The following is a 26,530-nucleotide window of genomic DNA, read 5'->3' as shown; positions in this document are numbered from 1 at the left end:
GCAGCGGTGTATTAGTCGCAAATTGATATATAGGAAACGAAATTGACGATACCCTCAATAGTCGGATGGCAGTCTTGCGTCGTTGCCTGGCTTAGGACAATATAATATATAAAAAGCAAGCAAACGCAAATTGCACAGGTCAACATAAATTTTGACGATTTGGAACTATTCCCTTTTAATTAACAGTAATTTTTTGAGGAAAAAAAATTACAAATAACAAAATTGTTAATTTTCGCTTGGCTTTCCGCTACTCGCACTGTTTATCTATAGTAGGCCGTGAACGGTCGTGCTTTAAATAATTACGTTTGTTGTTGTTTATCTTTTGACAGATAATATTTGTGTACTAACTAGTTTGTATATCGTCGATTTTACTAGGAAATGTGAGTATTTAAGCGGAAAATGGGCTTTACTATGAACTATGAAAAACAATATTGATATAGATCTCGTAAAATGTTTTGGGAACACACGTTAAGAATGTTGAAATCGCTGTTTAGAAATAAAATGTCGCAAAGTGCAGGTTAGAGGGCGAAATGTAGAGGCACGCGCGAAAAAGCGTTACCTTCTCTACGAAAATATCAATGGTGACTGCAGTGCATCAATTTTTAGCGTAGTAGGGCTACTATATTCTCATATAACTATATAGGTAGAATTATTCAATACTGAAGTGTAGTGGGGCAATGAGAAATTTAGACTTGATTAATGAATACTTTGCAAAAAATTCAAAAGACCTGACATTATCTTATTATTATTATGTTTATGAATAGTAAGATCAAAGAGCGGAATGAGGGCCAAGCAGTTAAAAGTAAACGGCAGAACACTGGAGCTTCGCTACGAAGGCGAAACAACTTCACAGTAGCAAACGTTCAGCTGCATTTTATTTAAAGTAAATACTATCCACATCCCCTTCTGGAATACTTTCTGTTAAGTAAAAATCTAAAGGCAAAGGAATAATGTGAAGCACAATTTGTAATTTTCTAGCACTTATAGTTATTTTTCATGTTTCTTCGGGTTAAGTTTAAGAATAATACTTTTTTCTAATTTTGTGTTTCTCTATTCGTAATTATTTTTTATTTATATATTTTTTTTACCAATAAGAACCATTTATTATTATCAAATTTATTTTCATCATTCGTTTGCCTGTATAAACGTAATCTTGTGGAATACGGATTTTATGTACAAAAAAGTTCGCGTTCGCGCCTTTCTTTCATTTCTGTTTGTCGAGACAATGGCAAATAAAATATTCATATACTTTGGCCGGGCAGATCGAAAATGACATTCCGCGGATACAACTGTAAACAAGTCTAACAGGTCTAACAGTCTAACGACTTTCTCCAATTTCTTCGGAAAACACACAAAGTAACAGAAAACAGTACGTGGTGTTCAAAATAAACAACTTCCATAGTTGCATCGAGATTTTTTAGTTTTTATTCTTTCTTATATACCCTGTGTATCGAGTTCATATGGGCTGAATACCAGCTTTTTGGATTCTCTTCGAAATATTTCATATATACCTAACCACATTATAAGAATTTTTTAAAGAAATTTCCACAGGCTCCTATGTTAGAGAAAAGTTTTGCTGATTCTCGACCTAGTGAATGCGCTAATTATGCCGCGCGAGCCAACTGTCCGTCCGTAACCATGGCAACCGCCTTTGTTCGCGCCCCGCCGGAGAATTCGTCAGAGTCCTGATCTACGTCGCGTAGAGAAATACCGCCGCGAAGTACAACGCAAGTTGCACTTAGTACTTTTTGATTCTCTTCCCGTTTATCCATTTTTTATTAATAGTATTCTGTGAATCGTGATTTCTTTTCATTAAAGTTCTTAATAAAAACTTCGGATTTGATTTCACTGCTGAGTAAACTCCGCCGACAGGTTACAGGCCCAGGGTATCGCCGCCCAGGCTATTAACGGTTCGCGAGGCGACAAAGAGAAATTAAAGTCGAGTGCTTCTAGAACTTACACAATATTTTGCTAAATCTGTGATTGAAGTTTGGTGGCCGGAGTCTTTACAAAATGAGTTTCACGAATGTTTCGCGGATCGAAACCTTAAGTAAAGACAACTACGACACATGGAAAATACAGATGCAAGCCTTATTGGTCAAAAATGATGCATGGGGATACGTTAACGGAGAGATCGAGAAGCCGGAGTTGAAATCCGACAACGAAGAATCTAAAAAGGAAGTCGAAAGCTGGGATAAAAACGACAGCAAAGCCAAATCAGATAATGTATTGTCCATAAGCCCGTCAGAGCTTAAAAATATCAAGAACTGCAAAACTTCAAGCGAAGTATGGCTCAAGCTGGAAGGTATTTACCAATGCAAAGGTCCCGCAAGAAAGGCAACGCATTGAAGCAGTTAACATTGCAACGCATGGGCGAAGATGGAAACGTTCGGGAACATTTGAACAAATTTTTCGGCGCTGTTGACAAGCTGGAAGAAATGGGCATTCCCATCAGTCCCGATTTGCTTGCTATCATGCTGCTATACAGTTTACCGTCAAGTTTCGAAAATTTTTGTTGTGCTATTGAATCGCGAGACAAGTTACCGACTCCAGAAACGTTACTTGTGAAAATCATTGAAGAGTCCGACGCTCGAAACAACAATCAACGGAACGCGAGTGGTCAGGACGCAATGTTCGTGAATAAAAAATACAAGCAAAACAAGTGGCGTTCAAAAAGTGGTAGAAATACTGATAGTGCCAAGGTTAATTCAGGCAACACCCAGAATTCGACCGAAAAATTCAAATATCAGTGCCATCCATGCAGGAAGGTAGGCCACAAAGCTGCAGATTGTCCAAACAAAGGTAGACAATTACAATCTAGTGCGAATTGCCACACAGAAAATTCTGAAACCTTAAATTTTATGGCAGAAGGAGCTTTTAAAATCGCAACGTCAGAAAGTGCGAAATTACCAAAAACAATTTTCAAGTCTTATTCAAAAAGGAATGTGCTTTAATTCTTGATGAAAGGGACAATATTCATTTAATTGTCGATCGTGGAGGCGATTTATATTTTGCTCGCGAAGAAAATGGTGATTTAGCGAACTCTGCAGTCTCTCAAAAATTTCCTACAAACGCTATGACGTGGCATCGTAGATTAGGTCATCTAAATTTTAGAGATATGCATGAATGTAAACGCAAAAACACAATGAATGGTTTAACTTTCAATTTAAATGAAAAATTCGATTAAATTTACGACACTTGTTACAAATCAAAAATGACTAGAGCTTCTTTTCCGAAGAAATCCGAACGCGAAACGACGCGAAGACTCGAAGTTGTTCATACGAACGTTTGTGGTCCGATGAGGGTAGAATCTTGGAAAATCAAAATACTACGTCGAATTTATTGATGACTTTTCTAAATATTGCACGGTATACTTTATCAAATCAAAAAGCGAAGTTTTACATAAAACCAAAGAATTTATCGCTCTAGCAGAAAATATGCACGACTTTAAAATTAAATGCATGCAATCAGATAATGGTTCTGAGTATGTATCCAAAAAATTCGACGATCTTTTGAAGTCGCACGGAATTTTACGTCGATTAACAAGACCATATTGCCCCGAACAGAACGGAATTGCCGAAAGGAAAAACTGGTCTCTTATGGAAACTGCGAGATGTTTGTTGACACAAGCAGGGTTACCTCCAACCTTTTGGGCCGAAGCGGTTCATACAGCAAATTGCTTACATAATAGATGTCCGACAAAATCTTTAAATGGAAAAACGCCTTACGAAATTTGGTTTGACAAAGTTCCAGATGTTTCTCACTTACGAGAATTTGGATGTAAAGTATTTTGTTTTAATCGAGATCCGAAAAAAGGCAAATTAGACCCAAGATCCAAAGAAGGAATTTTTACCGGATATTCTGAACAAACCAAAGGATTCAGAGTTTGGTTACCCGATGAGAGAAAACTGATAGTAACCAGAGACATCAAATTTATGGAGAAATCTGACTCCAATATACAGGGTGTGACGAAAGAAAACTGCGAATATGACTTTTTCCACAAGAAATGTCAAATTCAGACATCGAACATGGAGATCAAGAAATCCAAACCTTTGACATTCAATTAAGTAACAAAGTGACAACAGCTTAAATTTCGATTTAAATGAAACCGTGGATGATTTTCAAGATTGAGACGACTTGGAACATAAACCGCCGAGAGCACATGGTCGGCCGCGAATTATGCGAACAGGTTCCAGAGAAAGGCCCCGAAAAATCTACAATCTTCAATATGCAAATATGGTTCAAGATGTTGAAAATGCATTTTTATCGGAAATACCCATGAAACAGGCATTGAATGGTACTGTTGAGTTCAAAATTATGTAAATTTCTATTTAATTTTGTGTATCTTAAACATGCCGGACATTTCAGTCAATGTGACAACAGGGCGTTGTACGCCAAACAGGCAAGGTCTACGTTTCTGCTAGGCTAGTAACGATTTTGTAGCGTTACGGTTACAGTCCATTTATAGAAAAGAAAAATTCAATAAATATTAAGTGAATGAGGAAACGCTTGTATTATTGAAGAAACATAGTGGTCCTTCGAGCCGGATTGTGATCCATCGAGTGGAGAGTTTTCAATTGCGAGAATTATTGAGTGTTCCGCAAAAGTGAAAAACGAGGAAATTGCGAAGTACAGATTGTTGGATCGTCTGTATTCGCAAAGAAAAATGTGTGAAAATTGTGACGGAAACGTTTACGTGTCCGTAAACGAACGTCGGCAAGCAACAAAGCGCAGCTGAGATAAGGCGGAGCGGCGCGGTGCACGAAGCATTGTTTGAAAGTCGTCGTTGCGGTGCCGTGGAGTTTATCGGCGAGCGCGGCGAGGCGTTGGAAATTGTACGTGCGGGGCCGTACGATCGCGCAGCGTTGCTACGACGCGACGGAGGACGAGACAGTAAGGGCCAGACTTAGAAAAAAGTCGCCGTTAACCTGTAAGTCGATCCTTTTCAAACCTTTCTTGGATTTTGTAGTTTGTGGTCTCTATTTTGTGTGTCAAAAATCAGCAAAATGGCTGAGCAATTAAACCAATTAATTAGAAAGCGAGCTAGTATAAAAGCGAGCTTATCTCAATTTAAAAGGTATTTAACAAATTTCAATGTGCAAACTGAAAGCGCATCTTCAGAAAAAGAATTGTTTATGCAATTGCAATTTAGAACAGAGAAAATAATCGAGTTATTAGATATTTTTGAACAATATCAGAGTGAAATTGAGGTATTATGTCCGGAAAAAGATTTAGAGAGCCAATTTAATGAAGGGGAAATTTTCCAAACAGAATTTTACAATATTGTCGCAAAGGCAAAAAATATTTTGGATGATTTTAATGATACGAACAACAAAAATGAGTGTTTGCAAAATATTACGCATTCGGATTCCAACTCTGTCATTTTTCAGGAAAATTTACGGCCAAATTCTAATGAAACGATGGGTGTACGATTACCTTTAATAAACTTACCAACGTTTGCTGGAAACTACTCAAAGTGGTTGGAATTTAGAGACACGTTTGATAGTTTAATTCACAAGAATAAGTCGATTGGCGACATTCAAAAGTTTCACTATTTGCATGCTTCACTTGAGGCTCCAGCAAAGGAGGTAATTCAATCGTTAGAATTTAGCGCTTCAAATTATGAGATCGCGTGGTACATTTTGTGCAAAAGATATGACGACAACAAGCGTATTTTGGTGCAGAATTTTATTACGGGGATTTACGATATACAGACGATAAAATATGAATCTTCTTCAAGTTTGAGAAATTTAATTGATAACGTAGCCAGGAACTTACGAGCCTTGGAAAATTTGGGAGAACCTGTTAAATTTTGGGACACGTTAATTTTGTATCATTTAGGCACTAAACTTGATCGCGCAACATTAAAGGGGTGGGAACCTTTTAAAATAAAAACAGAAATGCCTGAGTTAAAAGATTTTAAGCAATTTCTAAAAAGCCGTGCAGACTTGTTAGAGACCTTGGAAAACAATTCCCGGACAAAATTGGGTTGAAAAAAGCAAGTATGTTATTTGTAAAAGCGATTATGACATCAGCGAGTGTAAGACATTTTTGGAGTTAACAACCAGCCAGAGAATTGCGCAAATAAAAAGAAACAAATTATGCATGTGTTGTTTTTCGAACAAGCATTTTAGTTTTAATTGTCAAGGGAAAAAATCTTCACAGTGTGTTTTAGGGCATAATGTTCTACTACATTTTTATAACCAACGCGAAACTGAACATGGCAGTGTTGAAAGTGCCCCAATTGTTGACGTACAAAAGGCTGTAGAAGCGTCTTCAAAAGAATTGTGGGACCCAAGGTCAGCTGTTACTTTCTACAGCGATTGTCAAAATAAAAGATGTGAGTGGCAATGTGCATCATTGCAAGGTTTTGTTAGATTCAGCTTCAATGAGCTTCAATGTGTGACAGACTTCAGTTAAAAACAAAAGATGCGAATGTGTGTGTGGTTGGGATTGGTCAAAACACCGAAAGGATTTCGAAACAGTGTGAAGTAAAAATCAGTTCTCAGAAAGGTGATTTCCAAATTCCTATCAGTTGTTTATTCATTCTGAAAATTAGTGATGAGATTCCTTTGTGTGAAACTGAGTTAGGGCCAATAAACATTCCAGGAAATATTTGTCTAGCAAACAGTGAATTTCATTTGCCTGATGAAGTGGATATGTTAATTGGTGCAGGTGTTATCCGGAAACTCAAAAGAGTAGGAAGAATCGAATTAGAGGAAAACAAACCTGTCTTACAAAACACTTGGTTAGGATGGGTAGTAGCGGGCTACATCAGTGGACAAGGATCTCGAGTCAAACCTAAGAAAACGGTGTGCAACCTAAGTATCGGTACAGAGATGCTGCATATTCCAAGACATGTAGGTCGCAACAATTCAGAGGACATCGAACTTCATGGATTTTGTGATGCTGCACAAGAAGCGTTTGGAGCATGTGTCTATGTCAGACATGTCACGAAGGATGGAAGTGTAGTCGTTCGCTTATTGTGTGCAAAAAGTAAAGTTGCCCCGATAAAGGCACTAACTATACCGAAATTGGAATTGTTGGGTGCATTATTACTTTCAAGGTTGATAAAAGAAGTACAAACTTCCATGACGTTAAATTTCAGGAAACTGTTTTTGTGGAGCGATTCTACAGTAACATTAAGTAGGATAAAATCACCAGCAAATCAATTCCAAGCTTTCGTCGCAAATAGAGTATCTCAAATTCAGTCTATGACGGATCAAGACAATTGGCATTATGTGCGGTCAGAAGAAAACCCCGCAGACTTAGTATCCCGGGGACTTTTTCCTTCCAAGTTGTGTGGAAATAAATTGTGGTTTGAAGGTCCACAATGGTTGCCACAAGATTTCTTTGAAATTAGGGTGTTGATGTACCTTTAGAGGAACTTCCAGAAAGAAGGAAGCAAGTAAAAGCCTTTGTGAATACAGAGAAGAATAGTCTAGAGATTTTTTCTAGATATTCCAGTTGGACAAAATTGAAACGTGTATTTGCATATTGCTTAAGGTTTACAGCACATTGCAGAAAATTGGATAGTCACGAATCAAAGAACTTGACAGTGAAGGAACTCCAAGAGTCTGAAAAAATGTTAATAAAGTTATCACAAGATGAATGTTTCGTAAATGAGCAGAAAATCTTGGAGACCGGTGAGAAGATAAAAAAGGGTTGGTTGCCAAATTTAAATCCGTTTCTAGACGCCGACGGATTAATCAGAGTAGGCGAAAGACTAGCGCTTTCAGAATTTAAATATGACAAAAAATTCCCAATTGTGTTAGACCCAAAACATCCATGTACAAAATTGATTGTTAAGGCAGAGCATTTGAGACTACTGCATGCAGGCCCTCAATTAGAGCTCAGTTCATTAAGGGAAAATTATTGGCCACTAAAGTGCAGAAATGTTGTGAGAAAGGTGGTGCATGAATGTATTGTGTGTTCGAAGGTTCAACCTAGGTCCTTTGAAATACAGATGGGAGACCTACCTAAGTCACGAATGATCCCACAATTTCCATTTAATACCACAGGGGTTGATTATACAGGGCCGTTCAATTTTAAAATAGCTCTGGGACGGGGCACGCGTTTGTACAAGGGGTATGTTTGTTTATTTATTTGTTTTTGCACACGTGCAATACATTTAGAGGCTGTAACAAATCTGTCTACGCAAGCATTTGTTGCAACTTTCAGGAGATTCGTGTCTAGGAGGGGCAAACCAGAAAAAATGTTTTCAAACAATGGTAAAAATTTTGTGGGTACTCAGACAGAACTGAGAGAGTTGGGAAAATTTTTGCGTAATAATCATGTCATTTTAAAGACATTGATTGCGACAGAAAGTGTTAATTAGTCTTTTATTCCGGCATATTCGCCTCAATTTGGGGGTTTATGGGAGTCAGGGGTAAAAAGTGTAAAATACGATTTAAAAAGAGCTGTGGGCAAGGCAAATTTGACTTATAGAGGATTTTTCTACTTTGTTGTGTCAAATAGAGGCCATTTTAAACTCACGACCTGTCACTCCAATGTCCTCTGATCCTTCTGACTTGGACGTTTTTAACCCCATCCCATTTCCTGAACGGAAGAAGGGCAACCTCATTACCGGACCCACGATTGCTCGAGCAACCTATTCAACAATACCAACAAGGTTTTTGGTCTCGTTGGTCACTGGAATACATCGCTGAACTTCAGAGGCGCGTCAAATGGAAGGCTGGCGGGGACACTCTGCAGGAAGGGACATTGGTGATCGTGAAGGAAGAAAATGTGCCTCCCTTGTGTTGGAAAATGGGACGCATCGTTCAGTTATACCCACGAAAGGATGTAAAAACGAGTGAAGGTATCAAACGTTCATTCGCAAAATTGTGTCCATTGTTTCACGAAGTGGGTGAGAAAGAAAAAACTCAGTTCAAGTGGTTTCAAGGGTTGTCTAAGACAAATTGATTTTCAAGAAATGTTTGTTTTGTTGTTTTTTTTTTTGAAAGAGGGTTCTTTCAAGGCTGGGGGTATGTTGAGTTCAAAGTTATGTAAATTTCTTTTTAATTTTGTGTATCTTAAACATGCCGGACCTTTCAGTCAATGTGACAACAGGGCGTTGTACGCCAAACCGGCAAGGTCCACGTTTCTGCTAGACTAGTAACGATTTTGTAGCGTTACGGGGTAGACGTGCACGGCATGGGTCGCGACGTCGCCGCAATGTGAGATACAGTCCATTTATAGAAAAGAAAAATTCAATAAATATTAAGTGATTGAGGAAACGCTTGTATTATTGAAGAAACAGGTACCGATTCAAGCGAATGGTTTAGAGCTATGGCTGATGAAATCAGATCAGTTATCCAGAACAACACTTTCGTATTAGTTCAACGTCCACAAAAACAAGAAGTTGTTGGAAGCAGAATTGTCCTTCGCAACGAATTCAAAGCTAATGGTTTATTAGAAAGAAGAAAGGCACGACTGGTAGCACAAGGATTTAGCCAACGTCCTGGCATTCATTTTAATCAAACTTTCGCTCCAGTAGCTCGCCTAAGTACAGTACGATTAGTTGTAGCTTTATCTGCTCATTATAGTATGGAAATTCAGCAACTTGATGATGAATGCGCTTATCTCAATGGTGAATTGAACGAGACCATCTATATGAAAATTCCGAAACATTTTTCGAGAATTCTAGAGATTATTATCGAGACTAGTACAGGTGACATTAGACAAAAAGCTCATGATATGTTGTCCGAACTTCATAATGGTGATAAGGTTTGTCTTCTACGCAAATCTTTATACGGTTTACGACAAGCTAGTAGAGCTTGGTATAATAAACTTGATAAGATATTACAAAAATGTGGAGCTACTCCAACCAAAGCAGATCCGTGATTGTACCGCTTGAATGGAGGGAAAGATCTTACTTTAGTTGTAGTGTATGTTGACGATATACTCATCGCTTCGAAAAGCACACACGATTTTTCGAAATTAAAGCGAAAACTCGCTCAAGAAGTCGAACTTCGAGAACTAGGAAATGTCGACAAGTGCTCGGGAATAGAATGTGTTCGCCAGGATCGGAAAATATCTTTACATCAGAAAGCTTATATAACTGAAATTCTTAATCGTTTTGGCATGACCAATGCGAACACAGTGTCTACTCCCATGGATCCAAATGTGAAGTTATCTATACCTACTGAAGAACCAACTAACGAAGAGGAAGCGTTGCCCTATCGTGAACTGATTGGTACTTTAACTTATTTGGCAATGTCGACACGTCCAGACATTAGTTTTGCCGTTAGTTATCTTGCACAGTTTAACAACTGCTTTAGAAATATCCATTGGACAGCTGCAAAGCGGATACTTCGTTATCTCAAAGGATCAATGGACTTAGGAATCACTTTTAAACCCGAAAACAAATGTATTAGAGGTTACGTTGATGCGGATTGGGGTAATTGTCCCGATGACCGAAAATCTTATACTGGATACTCTTTCATTTTATCTGGTGGTCCAATTTCTTGGGAATCGAAGAAGCAACGAACTGTAGCCTTTATCTTCTACCGAAGCTGAATACATGGGACTCACCGAGGCCGCGAAAGAAGCTGTCTACTCGAAAGATTTTATCCTGTAGCTAGATTTTACAGACTTAGCTAAGATAAAGTTATTCAACGACAACATGAGTGCTTTAAAGCTGGCGGAGAACTTTCCACGCCAGAAGCAAACACATCGATATCAGACATCATTTCGTGCGTGAAGCTTTGGAAAAACGTTTATTTTTAATTTCTCATATTATTACACGTGAAATGTTAGCAGATATCCTTACCAAAGGCTTGACACGCGAAAAACATAACAACTGTGTTGAACTGTTAGGACTGAAACGAGTAGTGATGGAACAATCCAGTGCGGTTGGTGCTCATACCGTTAAACAGACGTCCCGTTCGTCTCGAGGGGAAGTGTTAGAGAAAAGTTTTGCTGACTCTCGACCTAGTGAATGCGCTAATTATGCCGCGCGAGCCAACTGTCCGTCCGTAACCATGGCAACCGCCTTTGTTCGTGCCCCGCCGGAGAATTCGTCAGAGTTCTGATCTACATCGCGTAGAGAAATACCGCCGGCAAGTACAACGCAAGTTGCACTTAGTACTTTTTGATTCTCTTCCCGTTTATCCATTTTTTGTTAATACTATTCTGTGAATCGTGATTTCTTTTCATTAAAGTTCTTAATCAGAACTTCGGGTTTGATTTCACTGCTGAGTAAACTCCGCCGACATACTATAATAATATTTATAAATTTTCTAAATTTCTTTAGAGCGAAATTAAAATTTGTTTGCATTTTATCCTTTATCTGCTTATATATGGTTTGAGAGGGGTAGAGTTAAATAAGTGACATGAACGTTGTCGCGGTTAAGATGGTTTGGTTTTTTGGAGATTTCTATGGATTCTGGAATTTTTCTTTGGTAGAAGAATTCACTACATGCAATAATATTGGCCCAATAAGATTTGACGTCCGGTTTGATGGGTCGAAGAGATTTTTGGACAATGTGGTTTGCACATTATCTTTCTTAGAATCCGGCCAACGCTTTTCAACGAAAAGACCCAAACTAAATAATAAGGCACATTCTCCTAAATTTATTGGTGCAAAAATCGCCGTTTTAGTATTTCGGCTACAAAGTAATTAAATACAAAACCCATAGTTTTATTACCGGGGGGTTTGTCAGCATTATTTCAGCACTAACACCAAAAAGGCCATAAAATTGATTTCGGTACTTGCAAACAAAGAGCTAATATTACTGATTTTAGGATCAGGATTATGAGAGAGGCCATCAAGATAGAAAAATCCGCACACCTAAATTTGAGAGACGACGCCCTGCATTTATCCAATATGTGGAAAACGATCATCAATCAAACGGCAGTGCGATACGCAGCAGTCAACCGGGACATCGCAACTAAAATCGGAAGAAATAAACAACCCAACAATAAGGGGGGCGGAGCCGTCGCCCCTCCCAGACAAACAGTACCTTTATCACTTTCGGCGCAGGGTATAAATACAACACGCATCGTCTATAACCTCCCAGTGTTCGAACTGATTTCGCAACGCGAGCTTTGAAAATATATGAGTCCTCCCATTCTAAGGGGAGATCGTCATTCCTTAAAAAAGCAAATGAAAAAATAGACAAACAACTTAACTGCAGTACTTAATCAGTTTTAGAGGAATCCTACCTGGTCAAGGTATTTGTTCCATTTTTTTCACACGCTGGCATTTCTAAAACATATCCTTCTGCAGAACTCCCCCCTCCCTTCGGATCCGCTTGCACGATCATAACCGGGGATACATGGCAATTCAAATTTTTACGCTAAAAAATAGCTTAAGACCTGCTACTGGGGCAGAAGAAAACATTTCCTTATATGAAACGAAACATACTGAAAAATATCACCTTTCCCATCTAATCTTAAAATTTCCGTCTCTCTCCATTCATATATTTACGTTAAAAAAATATTCGAGGTTTATGTTCTACATTTCACATTTTAGATCGAAATATGGGCGGAATAAGATGGCGCTCATCCCGCTTTAAAGTTTTCGTCTTGAAATATATATTAACAGAATGTGACAGTTGGAGTAAAATTTCCGAGAGAAACGTATAACACACTATATAATTTGTTATCTCATTTTACTGCCGCAATACCCTCGAGAACGTACAAATGCGACAGGATAAAAATTTCCTGATGCATATAAAATTGGCGCTTATTCTATGTTTGAGATTTGCTATGCCGCGGATATGGCTGTCATAAAAATTCCCCTAAGAGGGGCCGCCGCTGCCAAAATGCGATGACGTTTTTTCAACTCGAATGGTTATAAAAAATTTTTGTGCGGTACACAGCAAGTATAGTAGAAGAAATCTTTTGAAAACACCAACCTATTAACTGAATTGAAAAATTTAAAAGAATTTTTACCAACTTCTTCAAAAATATTTGAAAAACAGGATGTTGAAGTCAAAATAATGGCTCTACAAATATGCAAGAAAATATATTTTTATATATATGTTTTTATTTTTTATCTTAAAAACGAAAATTGATACAACAATAAAATATTGCTTCGTATTAAAAGAAACAGAAGCGGAGGGACTTAAACGGAATTGAATTGAAAAAAAAATCGATAGACGGTTTTATTAGAAACTTTTTTGTCTCATTTCTGCATTTTTTTTTTATAAAACTTATACAGTTGTCTTCTAGACAATTAAATTTAAATAATATTTTATTAATATACATTTCGGAAATTAATTCATGCGTAAGCTATGAATAAATGCCTTCATTGATAAGTAAACACAACAAATAAGACACCTAAGGCAAAAATAAAAATACAATTTTTATAGTAAGTGTTGAAAATGCATATGCTGGAATATGCCTGTATTATTTCTTATGACATTACAAGACGCAATTCTTTAGATATCTCCAAATACAATAATTCAAATGATTTAAATCTGATGATCACGGAGGTTAATGATAAAGCTGCAGCGGTTTTCATATCTATGATTTAAAAACAATCGCACATTTAACCTGAAATGTGCGGGGGCACCATCATGCATGTAATAATACATTGTTCTTGTAGAAAACGAAAAATGATTCACAAGTTAATTTTAAAAGTAGAAAATGTGGCGCAATTAAATGATCATAGATAATTCCTAACCAAACGTTAACGGTAAACTAATATTATCTACATTATGTTTATGTTTGTTGTGGAAGTTTTGAATTGAGTCCCTTGAAGTCCGGAAGGATAATTTTTGAACAAAAAAAGGATCATGGGAATTTATTCAGCAAAACCATTGGGAAAAATTCATCTTTGGTTCAAAATCTCTTGATAAAAGAGCTTGAACCCTCCGGGCGGGGTATGGATATAACTGTTGTTCTTTTAACAACCATGCAGTTAATGCAGAGGCACTAAATTCTGCTGCAATTTTCCTGGGACTTATCTAAGGTTGCCCTTCAATAATATTTAGCTCAGCACCTTCTAATCCGGCTGTTCGAACGTCGCGGTGTCGACCGTTATCAAAACTCCTTTTTTCGGAACTTCCCAATTCATGTAGCCTTTTATGAAGCTTGCTAAACAAGCTAAACAATAATTCACCGTTATTGAATTAAAACTTATTGTTGAAAAATTAAATGATTAGATTATAAATTTTTAATTGCGATAGTTGTACCTTCTATTCAAATTAACTGAGAACTTAGTCAAGTGTAATGAAATATTACCGGAGAATGTTAAGCATTGGGAAAAGTAGCAACTAACAGCAAATTGCGTAATTCCGACGAAAATTTGATTAGGTGCTCTCCTCGTTTTTCATTGTCAAGCTGTATTTAATGATGTTTGTCTAGCCTTGATCCTCGGAGAATCGATATTAATTAAGCTGAGTACCTTCACTTGCTGAGGGCTTCGACAATGAGCCGAATAATTAAGTGGAAGTGTAAGTATTGTCCATTATCGTAGTTTATCGGTTAAATAGCTTTTAATTTGGAAAGCGGGTTAGAAACTTTTTTTCGGCACGTACGATGGACCCTAATGGCACTTATCCCTTATGCGCATTATGTAACAGAGTACTATAAAGTTTTGGTTCCAATGCAATACACAGTTTAACTGAACGATGATTTCACAAAGGGTGTACGCACTACTTCCACAAAAAGTCCATATATTAAAACACAAATATGTACTGCTCGATTTGTACATCACATAAGAAAGGAAACAGGCAAATAACGATATCGAAAGGACAGAAAATTAGAAAAATACTCGAGAAAAGCGATATATAACAAGAAAATGCAAAGAAAACAGCGCGAGTCGCTGTTTTGTTTGCATATATATATATATATATATATATATATATATATATATATATATATATATATATATATATATATATATATATATATATATATATATATCGTTCAGTCCCTTTCCTTGACACAAAGGTCATTCGCACGAGTGAAAATTTAGTTATTCTTGATTGGCATAGAAAAGTTACTAGTTCCGGTAGATACATTCCCTTCACATCGTATCACCCTAAAAAACAAAAGATCAATATGATTGTAGCATTGACTGATCGCATTAAAAAAATTTGTCACCATAGTCTGTTAAATAAGAACTTAATGTTATTAAGGAACCTACTAATTAATAATAAATACCCACCATCGTTAATAAATAAAATTCTCTCCTGTAATAGTGCCACTACAGACCTGCCTAATGCTTTACAACCACAGCTTAATGTTAATAATGAGTTGCCTAGTTTTGGCAAACTACAGTATATAGATAGATTGTCCCCGGCTCTGATTAGGATCTTTAAAGATACTAATATAAAAATTGCCAATTACAACTTAAGACCCCTCAAATCTTTCTATTCCAATCTTAAAGACATTACCCTTAACGTTAACTTCAATAATGTAAACATAGTTATATAAATAGTGTACAATGGGTGCATATTTGAAAGAATTCTGTTTAAAATTCCCTCCCTTGTTTGGTGTTTTACATATGTTATGGTTGGCTGTACAGTTGGTATCATTGACCGGTTTTTTGGTTGTGGCTTTTTTAGGTTATTGCGAATTGTTAATAAGTTCCCGCACATTTAGTTTTCCTTCTCGACAATACGGAGTGTCATTTGTAACAAATCGGCTGTTTTTTTTTTTCATCTTTTAATATTTTATCAATCCGGATATTTTATTGACCTTAACGTTTTATGTTAGTGGGATTGTTTTGTAACGTTGTGGTGGAGGTTAATATTTTTTACAATTGTAAATTTTTTCCATAAATTTCATCCATCGAGTGTTATGTTGATAGTTAGAACGGGCGAAACACTTTATTTTATATACCAATGTCATCTCTCTATATGTAGAGGTTGAAAGAGGCGTGTTGTGTAAGTTTTTTCACTATTTTTTGGTTAGATTGTCAACTCTGATGAAGTGTTTTTTTTTTGTTCTCTATATGACTTAGTGTCCTGATGAAGCCTGTATCCATGGGCGAAAGCTAGATATTACAATAAATTGCCACTTTACTTTGAGCTTCAACATCTTTTATTGCTCCCTTTACGGCGATCCATCGAAGTTGGGGTGATCTCAATAATTAACAGTTTGTTTGTGTGTTACCAGTAGCCCCGTTACTGTCCTTCGCTTCTTCTTGTAGACGTAGACCATGGGATCATTTTATCAGAGGATGACAATGGAATTTGGACCAGCTGTGGCCAGAGCACTAAAAACGGTCACCAACACTAATAGAGGACTTGCACATCAACGTAACAGACGCGTTTTCTTGTTAGAATGCAGAAGATTGCACCTTACCCCCCGATTTTTGGAGGATAGTACACAACATTTTTGGAAGATACCTCAACGACTCAACCACAGTAACACTTCACAAATAGAATTTTTAACTCAGAAGGTAACACATAAATTACATAACATTACTATCTATGACACCTTTCGAGCAATTAAGATGTTGGAATCTAGACTTAGTTGGGCTGTTGATTTCTTAAGATGTAACATTCCATTTAGAGTCCTTGACGAATTTTTATATACACAAAACGTTAAATATGACACACTATTTAACAAGATAAAAAAGTCTAACCTTCGAAAGTTAAACTCAAGGAAAGCTAATAGTAGTGATTTATATACCACTGACAATTCTAATTGGTTCAAGAATGTGTCCAATATTGAGATTCCTGATGATGTTAGGGGTTTTCTTTCGCTTGGTCCTAAATTTAGCCTTCCTGTGTCACCTCAACATATAGATATTTTTAAACTACTCTCTGAGGTAGAAATCATTATCCAGAACTCAGATGAACAAAAACGAGACCTCCTGCGAACGAGGGCCACTAATCTCATCACTAATTACATTAATTCCAGTGTTGTTGCTAGTGTCGCCCCACCTACATATGATATAGAGCGTCGTACGAAACGATTTTTAAAAGCTAATCCTAACTTGGTTATCACTAAATCTGATAAGGGTAATGTCACGGTGGCTATGACTAAAGAAGATTACATAGAAAAATCTCTCATATTATTAAATGATGCTAACACTTACCTACCTATAAGGGACCCTACACATTCAATAGAAACGCAATGCAATAATATTATCAAGAAAATTAACAACCTTGGCTATATTGATGATACCACGGCTCGTAACCTCAAAACCTACAATGGTGTCTGCCCCAAATATTATGGGTTGCCGAAGATACATAAAGATGGTTACCCTTTACGCCCTATTGTTTCATGTGTAGGTGCGTCGACGCAACCCTTAGCTAAATTTATTAGTCAAATTCTTTATAAGTCTTTTAGTAGCTTCAATAAGTTTAGGGTTAAAGATAGCTTTGAGTTTGCGGAGCGTATTAATGAGTCTATTTTACCATCTGATTTTTCACTTGTCTCGTTCGATGCAGTGTCCTTATTTACTCATATTCCATTACAGTTAGTTGTTGATATTATAGAAGGAGTTTTTGGATACGGAAACTTTCCTATATAATAATACTTTTTTCTCAAGTGAAGGGCCTTCCTATGGGGGATGCGGCCTCCCCTGTGATTGCTGAGATTGTTATGAACAAATTACTTTATTATGTGATAGACAGAGTTAGTTTTGAATTCCCCTTCATATATCAATATGTGGATGATTTATTAACAGCAGTTCCACTTAACCTCATCGAATCCACACTCGAAATTTTCAATTCCTTTCATTCCGATCTCACTTTCACGGTGGAGACGGAGACAGATCGTTCAGTCCCTTTCCTTGACACAAAGGTCATTCGCACGAGTGAAAATTTAGTTATTGTTGATTGGCATAGAAAAGTTACTAGTTCCGGTAGATACATTCCCTTCACATCGTATCATCCTAAAAAACAAAAGATCAATATGATTGTAGCATTGACTGATCGCATTAAAAAAATATGTCACCATAGTCTGTTAAATAAGAACTTAATGTTATTAAGGAACCTACTAATTAATAATAAATACCCACCATCGTTAATAAATAAAATTCTCTCCTGTAATAGTGCCACTACAGACCTGCCTAATGCTTTACAACCACAGCTTAATGTTAATAATGAGTTGCCTAGTTTTGGCAAACTACAGTATATAGATAGATTGTCCCCGGCTCTGATTAGGATCTTTAAAGATACTAATATAAAAATTGCCAATTACAACTTAAGACCCCTCAAATCTTTCTATTCCAATCTTAAAGACATTACCCTTAACGTTAACTTCAATAATGTAAACATAGTTATATAAATAGTGTACAATGGGTGCATATTTGAAAGAATTCTGTTTAAAATTCCCTCCCTTGTTTGGTGTTTTACATATGTTATGGTTGGCTGTACAGTTGGTATCATTGACCGGTTTTTTGGTTGTGGCTTTTTTAGGTTATTGCGAATTGTTAATAAGTTCCCGCACATTTAGTTTTCCTTCTCGACAATACGGAGTGTCATTTGTAACAAATCGGCTGTTTTTTTTTCATCTTTTAATATTTTATCAATCCGAATATTTTATTGACCTTAACGTTTTATGTTAGTGGGATTGTTTTATAACGTTGTGGTGGAGGTTAATATTTTTTACAATTGTAAATTTTTTCCATAAATTTCATCCATCGAGTGTTATGTTGATAGTTAGAACGGGCGAAACACTTTATTTTATATACCAATGTCATCTCTCTATATGTAGAGGTTGAAAGAGGCGTGTTGTGTAAGTTTTTTCACTATTTTTTGGTTAGATTGTCAACTCTGATGAAGTTTTTTTTTTTGTTCTCTATATGACTTAGTGTCCTGATGAAGCCTGTATCCATGGGCGAAAGCTAGATATTACAATAAATTGCCACTTTACTTTGAGCTTCAACATCTTTTATTGCTCCCTTTACGGCGATCCATCGAAGTTGGGGTGATCCCAATAATTAACAGTTTGTTTGTATATATATATATATATATATATATATATATATATATATATATATATATATATATATATATATTCCGATTCTTAGATTTTCTAATCCATAAAAAATCAGACCTGACGTCATTCAGTTTATAGAAGACCCAATACCTTAATGCATTGTCACATCACCATCCGTTCTAGAAGCCATCGGTTATCAAGTCTCTTGTTTACCAAGTCGTAAAACTAAACTACTACCGACTAAACTACTGACATCTGCTCTTTTCTCAACTAATTTTTACATTAGATATATTAAGCGTTCTATTACAAAATTCACTTCAACACAATCGCCAAAAGAAAATGAGTCCGAAGGCAACCTCATACTTTTCACTGTAGTCCCACTGCATTTAAAACATCAACTCAATACATTACAACATTACATATCAAAAGATCTTGCGAAAGACAAAATTTAGGAAATTGCGGCCTCCCTCAATTAGTATATAAGCAAGTACAGAGTAGAATGAAATCCAGTTTCAGAAGCCAACAAGATGATTGTCTTAAAAAGTAAGCATATTTTATCATCTAATTTCTGTATAATGCATTTTTTGTATAAAGTAATAGAAAATAATTTAGCTTAATAATCATGTATATGTTTAGTTTTTTTCTCTGTTCAAATAAAATTCTTCAACGTCAAGTAAAGCTGAACCAAAGTTCTATTGCTATCTGTGGAAGTGTTCTTTGTTCATCAAATATCACGCTTTCATGAATAGGTGACCCAATATAACGATAAAAAGGGCAAAAAAGTGTGTCAATTGTGTCATCTGTGTAGGCAACGCTAGTGAAAAATATTGTCACAACGACCACAGCCTTACCTGGACATACAAGACGAACTTGCACATAGCCGTGCCGAACCACCAAGTACTAGTCACATCCCACACTACCGAAAACGGCAAACAGAACAATATTACCAAAGCGTCAGCCACCGCCAAATTTACTATAAAATAGTTGGTCACCGTCCTCATACTGTGGTTTCTGTAGACGGCGACGCACACCAATACGTTACCCAACAACCCGATGGCAAAAACTACGCTGTGCAACAGTATTAGTACCCACGTCCAGCTTTTCGGAAAAATGTACTCTTTAATATCTTCGATCGTCATCGGATCGAAAGAGTCCGAATCATTCCTGGAAAAATTTCCCATCTCTTTGTCGTCATAGTCGTAACTTTCTTCGGTCACCTGCCGTTTGTGCTTTGTGTTTCGGCTTATTGCGCTGAGGGCATCACTATTTGTTTGTTCTATACGGTATGGTTTTTCGGTTGAACAAGAACACGACGCTGCTTCGAACGTAGACGCATTTTGTGAGCTGACGCCCTCCAAACTCAATAAACAAAAAGATAAAAGTGTTATGGTATCCATCCAATTCATAACTCGGAAATAGAGTCGCAGTTGAGTGGCGGCGTCATTTCAGGTCGCGTCTGGAAAGGAAAACAAACCTCATTTAAATCTCAAAAAGAAAACAGGATAACAATCGTATTGGCTCCCAATCTACTCCGTACGTGCTAATATATTGTTTGAGGGGGTTGCAGCTAAAGGAGGGCACGATAGCATAAAGATTATCTCGGATGACTGAGTGAACGGTGAAGACATGAGCCGCAGTTAAATTTATTTGGTTGTTTAGAGATTTCTATGGATTATGGGATTTATCTTTGAGAATCAATCATCCAAGACAATGTTCATGTCCCTCCTTTAGCTCCGCCTCTCTGTAACACTATATAAGTAGGTACACAGTAGAATGCGAGCCTGTTTCAGTTAAGTTCTGAAGAAGCAAACAGGATAATTGGAGAAACGTAAGTAAGTTCGGTTCATCCACAATCGACGCAGGATGAATCCCGAAAATTTATAAATAGTATTACAGAAGTGTGTGGTAGTTTTTTTGAAAAATAATTTATAAAGCAATAATCATTTATTGTGAATATCATTATAACATTAGATGCTAACTTGGATGCTGACAATAGCGGCAATGTTACATGTGCATAAATCAAATAGTTTTCATGTGGAAGCATGAGCCTTCCTAAATGTTGAGTCACTAGAGACTATTCCTGTTGAAGAAATAAAACTCACTACACAAGACAATATATTCAAGAATCAAATATTTGAAAAAATACAAAAAACGAAATAACAGGGCCCACTTTTCGATGATTTTAAGAGATATCTTATTAGAACATTAAAAATTAGTTTCTTTGTCGTTTTTGCGCAGAATTTAGTGGCATACCCTGATTTTTTGCATGTACAATTATTTTCGAGAAATAGACAAAATGTATAAGTCTTTTTTAAATGAGTCACTCTGTATATTGTTGGATTGAGTTTGTCAAGAGCAAGTTATATGGCCACTTATGCTGAGTATGTTTAATAAAGAATGCTTATTCAGCAACTTTAATTATATAAATATGCGCATTATTCAGAAGATAAGACAGTCTTTAAGTCGCTTTGCGTCACTAAATATTGTGTTTTACTTGTAATATAAATATAAATCGTTTTTAAAAATACGTGTTCCATATTTTAAAATAAAATTGGCGCAGTCGGTAGGATCCTTTTCCGCTTGTTTTTTGGAAAACTTTCCGTTGCAAGTAGTGTACCGGATTGCCGTCGCGAATCGATCGTGATTTGTCGACTGGATGGTACAACACGCTTCCGTTTCAACGGTTAAGAAAAGGATTCCAGATTTACTACGCAGAGCACTTGGGACTCCTGGCACCATCGAGTATCGGTACGCTGTTCGAGAGCCAGCGGGACGAATTAGTCTAACCCAGAGTCCACTACAACCAGTACCTCGCTTGGAAAGTGAATCTCTCCGACGAACATGTTGGTTTATACAGAAACGAAACTAGGAACTTATTGTAAGTTTTTACCGAATTGTTCCTTATAGTTGTGACCCCTGTTAGTTAAGAAGTGAACATTTTAAATTTGTTGGCGAAAATTTGATCAAGAAATCGAAGAAATAATTCCACAAATAATCCCGCGAGATATAGACGAACTTTACTCTAATATTTCTCTAATATATTCTATAGACGAAAATAATTCTACTTCTATAAATACTAATTTAGAAACTGAAAGTATTAGGGCAATGGCCGACGCTTTGAGATCAACCGTTTGTTTGCTAAAAACCTTTGATAATACCCCTTCTCGTTTGGATTCTTTTATTAAACAAATCGACACTTTCCACGCAACATATTTTAACAACGATGTATCGCAACAAGAATACGTTATTTTGGCAATTAAATCAAAAATACTAGGACCAGCCGAAGATTTTTTATTACTCGACCAGACCTTACAACTTGGGCCGAGATAAGATTGTCTTTAATACAAAAATTCAGTGATCCAATCACTCGTGCAAATCTTCAGCAACAATTAATATTTTTATAAAAATGAATCTACTCAAGATTATATCAAAAAACTCAAAGCTTTAGTCACCAAAGTTAATACAAAAATATATTCTGAAATTCAAAATGCCGAAGCGAGAGCAATATTAATTTCTCAAAACGAATTAACAGCAACACAAAATCTTTTGGCAAATATTTCTAATGAGTTGAGAACGTTAATTATAGTTCAAAATCTAGATAATGCTATTGACATTATTACATATTACGAAATCCTTACAAGTCAAAGTCAGTTTAAAAATAATTATTTACAAAATAACAACCTAATGCGGCACAATATACAGAAACCAATCAATCATATTTTGTCAAACACCCAAAGAACATTCAACAACCCATCAATTCAATCCACAGACAACCGAATTTACCTTTCAAACGCCCCAATCAAACGTCACTTCAAATTCAAAGTTTTCAAACCTAAGAATGAAACAAAACCAATTTTTCAGGCAACCCTTTCAGCAACCCCACACAATCAATACCCCCAACTAGTGTCAGGTGTAAGTATACAACACAAAAAGCCATTTTCTCAAATAAGACCACAATATAATCATTTCCAACCCACAGGTAAACCAAACTTTACATTCCAAGAACTAACTCACGTGGAAAACAGCGATATTAACCCCGAAACTAACGAACCCCAAACCGACTTAACTGACCTTAACGAATATGTGATGTAATTATGATTCAAACTACGAGAATGTTGAACAGTTCGAAGAGGAAAATAACATCATTGATCAATTGGAAAATTTTCAGTCAGTAGCCTCGGACGAAGCAAACCTTGTTTAACCCTAAATAGTTTTCAAATAAATCAGTTACCCTACCTACATCGAAATCCCTATCAAAGCCGTTTACTTATCGATACAGGTTCCCATGCATCTCTTCTTAGACCCGCTTTAGCAGAAACTTATTTTCCCGAATTAATTAAACCTTACGTAAATGCCCTTCAAACATGTGCACGTTCAAAGAAAGTCACACATAAAGCAACTATCCCATTAATTACATGCTTTGGTATCACCGAACCAATTGAATTTATTCTACACCAATTTCATGAATATTTTCACGGTATTTTAGGAATCAAAGATCTTTGTAAACTAAATTTAAATATTGATTTGAGAATACAAAGTTAAAAAACCGATACATAGAAATTTTCTTTCAATATAGACAAAATTTCGACGACTACGTAGTAGAACTAAACAAAAAGCAACACTCAGGACTAACCTACCTAATGATACGACATGGATAATGTCCTCCTATCGTGATGATGCAGTTGAAATACAACCAACCCTTGTTACGATTACAAATAATTCCTTTACTTTTGATATATCTAAACATTCAGTCAAATCAATTGTCCTCGAAGGTAGTGTTAATAACAACTTACCTTTAGAACCATTCGAACGTAACAACTTTGAAATATTTAATTTAGAAATACCAGTTCTCAATCGTCCAATCATAGAAAACCCAACATATCAAAAAAATGATGTTGGAAATTTAATACGAGATGAACATCTAAATTCAAAAGAGAAGGAACAGCATTTTAAATGCGTAAGAAAATTCGAAAATATTTTACATAAACCCGAAGATACTTTAACCTTTGCAAATCAAGCAAAACGCACAATTAAAACTAGCGACGAAATTCCCGTACATGCGAAATCATATAGGTATCCGTATATCCATAAACAAGAAGTCGATAGGCAAATAGAAGAAATGTTACAAGAAGGAATAATTCAACCCCCAAGTTCCCCTTGGAGGTCACCAGTGTGGATTGTACCAAAGAAAGCAGACACATCTGGACGTAGAAAATGGAGACTCGCTGCAGAAAATTGAATGAGAAGACTATAGACGATAAATACCGAATACCTAATATCACTGATATACCGGATAAACTAGGACGATGTCAATATTTCACAACGTTGGACCTCGCAAATGGATTCCACCAAATCGAAATGGATCCTGAAAGAATTTTGAAAACAGCATTTAACGTAGAGTACGAATATACATGTATGCCATTTGGTCTTTAAAACGCGCCCTCTACATTTCAGCGCGCAATGGACAATGTATTGGGCGGATTACACGGAAACATGTCTTGTGTATATGAACGACATCATTATATACTCTACCAGTTTTCAGGAACATATGGACTCATTCTAATTAGTCTTTGATCGACTTGCATCCTTCAATATGAAGATACAATTGGATAAATCTGAATTCCTAAAGAAAACAGTGGAATCCCTAGGACACATGATAACATCGGACGGAGTTAAAGCAAGCCCCACAAAAACTGAAGCCATTAAAAATTTTAAAGAAATTAAATCCTTCCTTGGTCTTGTCGGATATTACAGGAAATTAATAAAAAAATTTGCTAAAATTACTAAACCATTGGCGCATTGCTTAAATAAAAACGTTAAAATAACTTATAATAAAGCGTTTATTACGGCATTTAATATTTGTAAAAATATCTTATCAATACCCGGATTTCAATAAGCCCTTCGTTTTAACAACAGATGCTTCAGACTACGATATCGGAGCAATTTCTTGACAAGGAACTATTGGAACTGATCTACCGATAGCATACGCTAGTCGAACACTTAATCATGCAGAGCTTAACTACTCTACAACAGAAAAAGAACTTCTTGCCGTCGTGTGGGCTACAAAGTACTTTCGACCTTATCTATTTGGTAGAAAATTCACTGTAGTAACGGATCATAAACCCTTACAATGGCTCTTCTCCATTAAAAAACCTAGTTCAAGGTTAGTCAGGTGGAAACTAAAACTTCAGGAATATGAATAAACTATTCAATATAAAAAAGGCAAACAGAATGTCAACGCTGAGGCCGTCTCGCGACCACCAAAAGAAATACACCCAGTAGACCTAGTAAAACCTCCTCTAACACATATGTGAGCTGTATGTTAAAGAAACGAGGAAAAAGATAGCCAATATTTATGGCACGATAAAATTAAATCGAGTCACAGGAAAACCTGTTTGAAAAACCGCAAAAAGCTCTGAATGAATTTGAAAAATTTGAACAAAATTGGAAGCCAATCGAAATTCAAGTAAATCATTTTGATCAACAAAATTATTCTTTGGCGCACTGTGTCGCTGCCGATTAAGAAATGCAACAAGGCATTGCTATAGACTTTAAACAAAAATTTAATAACTTACAATATCTTATCGCTAAACGCTAAACCAGGAGAAATAGCTACATTATTTGATAATAGGAATAACCGTTTTATTTATTATCTAGTTACTAAAGAAAAATCTAACCAAAAACCGACTTACTATATGCTTTGGAAAACCTTAATTAATATGAAAAACACGAATAGCGATCCCCAAACTAGGACGTGGACTAGACCAATTAGATTGGCTAAAGGTAAAATCAATGATTAATCACCTATTCCAAAATCAAGATATTGAAATACTCATATGTCACTGATCGAAAAAGAAACCCAAAATTAGGATATTCAAATAAGACCTCCAAATACAGTTAAAAAAACACTACAACCCGAAAGACTGGAAGAAGAAAACAACCCATCTACAAGCAAAGAAGCTCGAGAAAAGGTACGGAAAAAAACGGACACGGAAAAGTCAATTGTAGGAACTCCATATGTCAATAAAGCTTTAAAAAACCTTTAAAAACCAAATAATATTTAAATGGACTGATTTAACACAATCTCATGCAAGAACAGAAAGATTATTTAACACCAAGAAAAGACTGATGATGTACATTAAACCTTTAAAAACCCAGCAATGGAAGAAATCCAAAAGCTTCTACGAGACAATTTACCCCCAGACACTTACTGTCTACATTTTCCTAATAAAGAGCTAGAACCAGTAATTATAAGGACCTTCCAGAAAACGTTTAAAAATAATGCATTTAAACTCGTCATTTCTAACACGTTACTCGAAGATATAAGGATCAAAACGAACAAAAAGAAATAATAGAAAGATATCACACTACAAAGACATCACATCAATGAATGACAGAAAACATAAAAAATATTAAGCAAAAATATTATTGGAAAGAGCCGTAATGAACTTCGTTAACACATGCGAAATATGCCAAAAAACGAAATATGATAGACAACCTTATAAAATCTTTACAAACCTACACCAATCGGAACTAAACCGTTAGAACATATTTATATGGATATATACTTGATACGAGGACAAAAATATCTTACAATAATAGATAACTTTTTTAAATTTGCAGCAGCATACCCAGTTAATGAAACTTCCATCGAAATATTCTAAATTCTTTTCACATC

The 26,530-nt window shown here is 36.1% G+C and overlaps 1 protein-coding gene across 2 annotated transcripts in view; it reads right to left on the bottom strand.

Annotated features, from left to right (window-relative positions):
• LOC132699467 (orexin/Hypocretin receptor type 1-like) overlaps window positions 1–26,530 on the bottom strand; it is a 422,766-nt gene that overhangs the window by 192,506 nt on the left and 203,730 nt on the right. For both annotated transcript variants that reach the window (XM_060666195.1, XM_060666204.1), the window contains one exon: window positions 19,704–20,308. In XM_060666195.1, the coding sequence (XP_060522178.1) occupies window positions 19,704–20,258 (555 nt within the window). In that variant the 5' untranslated portion in view covers window positions 20,259–20,308. The remainder of the gene's footprint in view (window positions 1–19,703; window positions 20,309–26,530) is intronic.

Source organism: Cylas formicarius, unplaced genomic scaffold, assembly GCF_029955315.1.
Source record: "Cylas formicarius isolate icCylForm1 unplaced genomic scaffold, icCylForm1.1 PGA_scaffold_10__41_contigs__length_53128322, whole genome shotgun sequence".
NCBI lineage: Eukaryota > Metazoa > Arthropoda > Insecta > Coleoptera > Brentidae > Cylas > Cylas formicarius.
The sequence above is the reverse complement of the archived record's forward strand: the minus strand, read 5'-3'. Positions and strand labels throughout refer to the sequence as shown.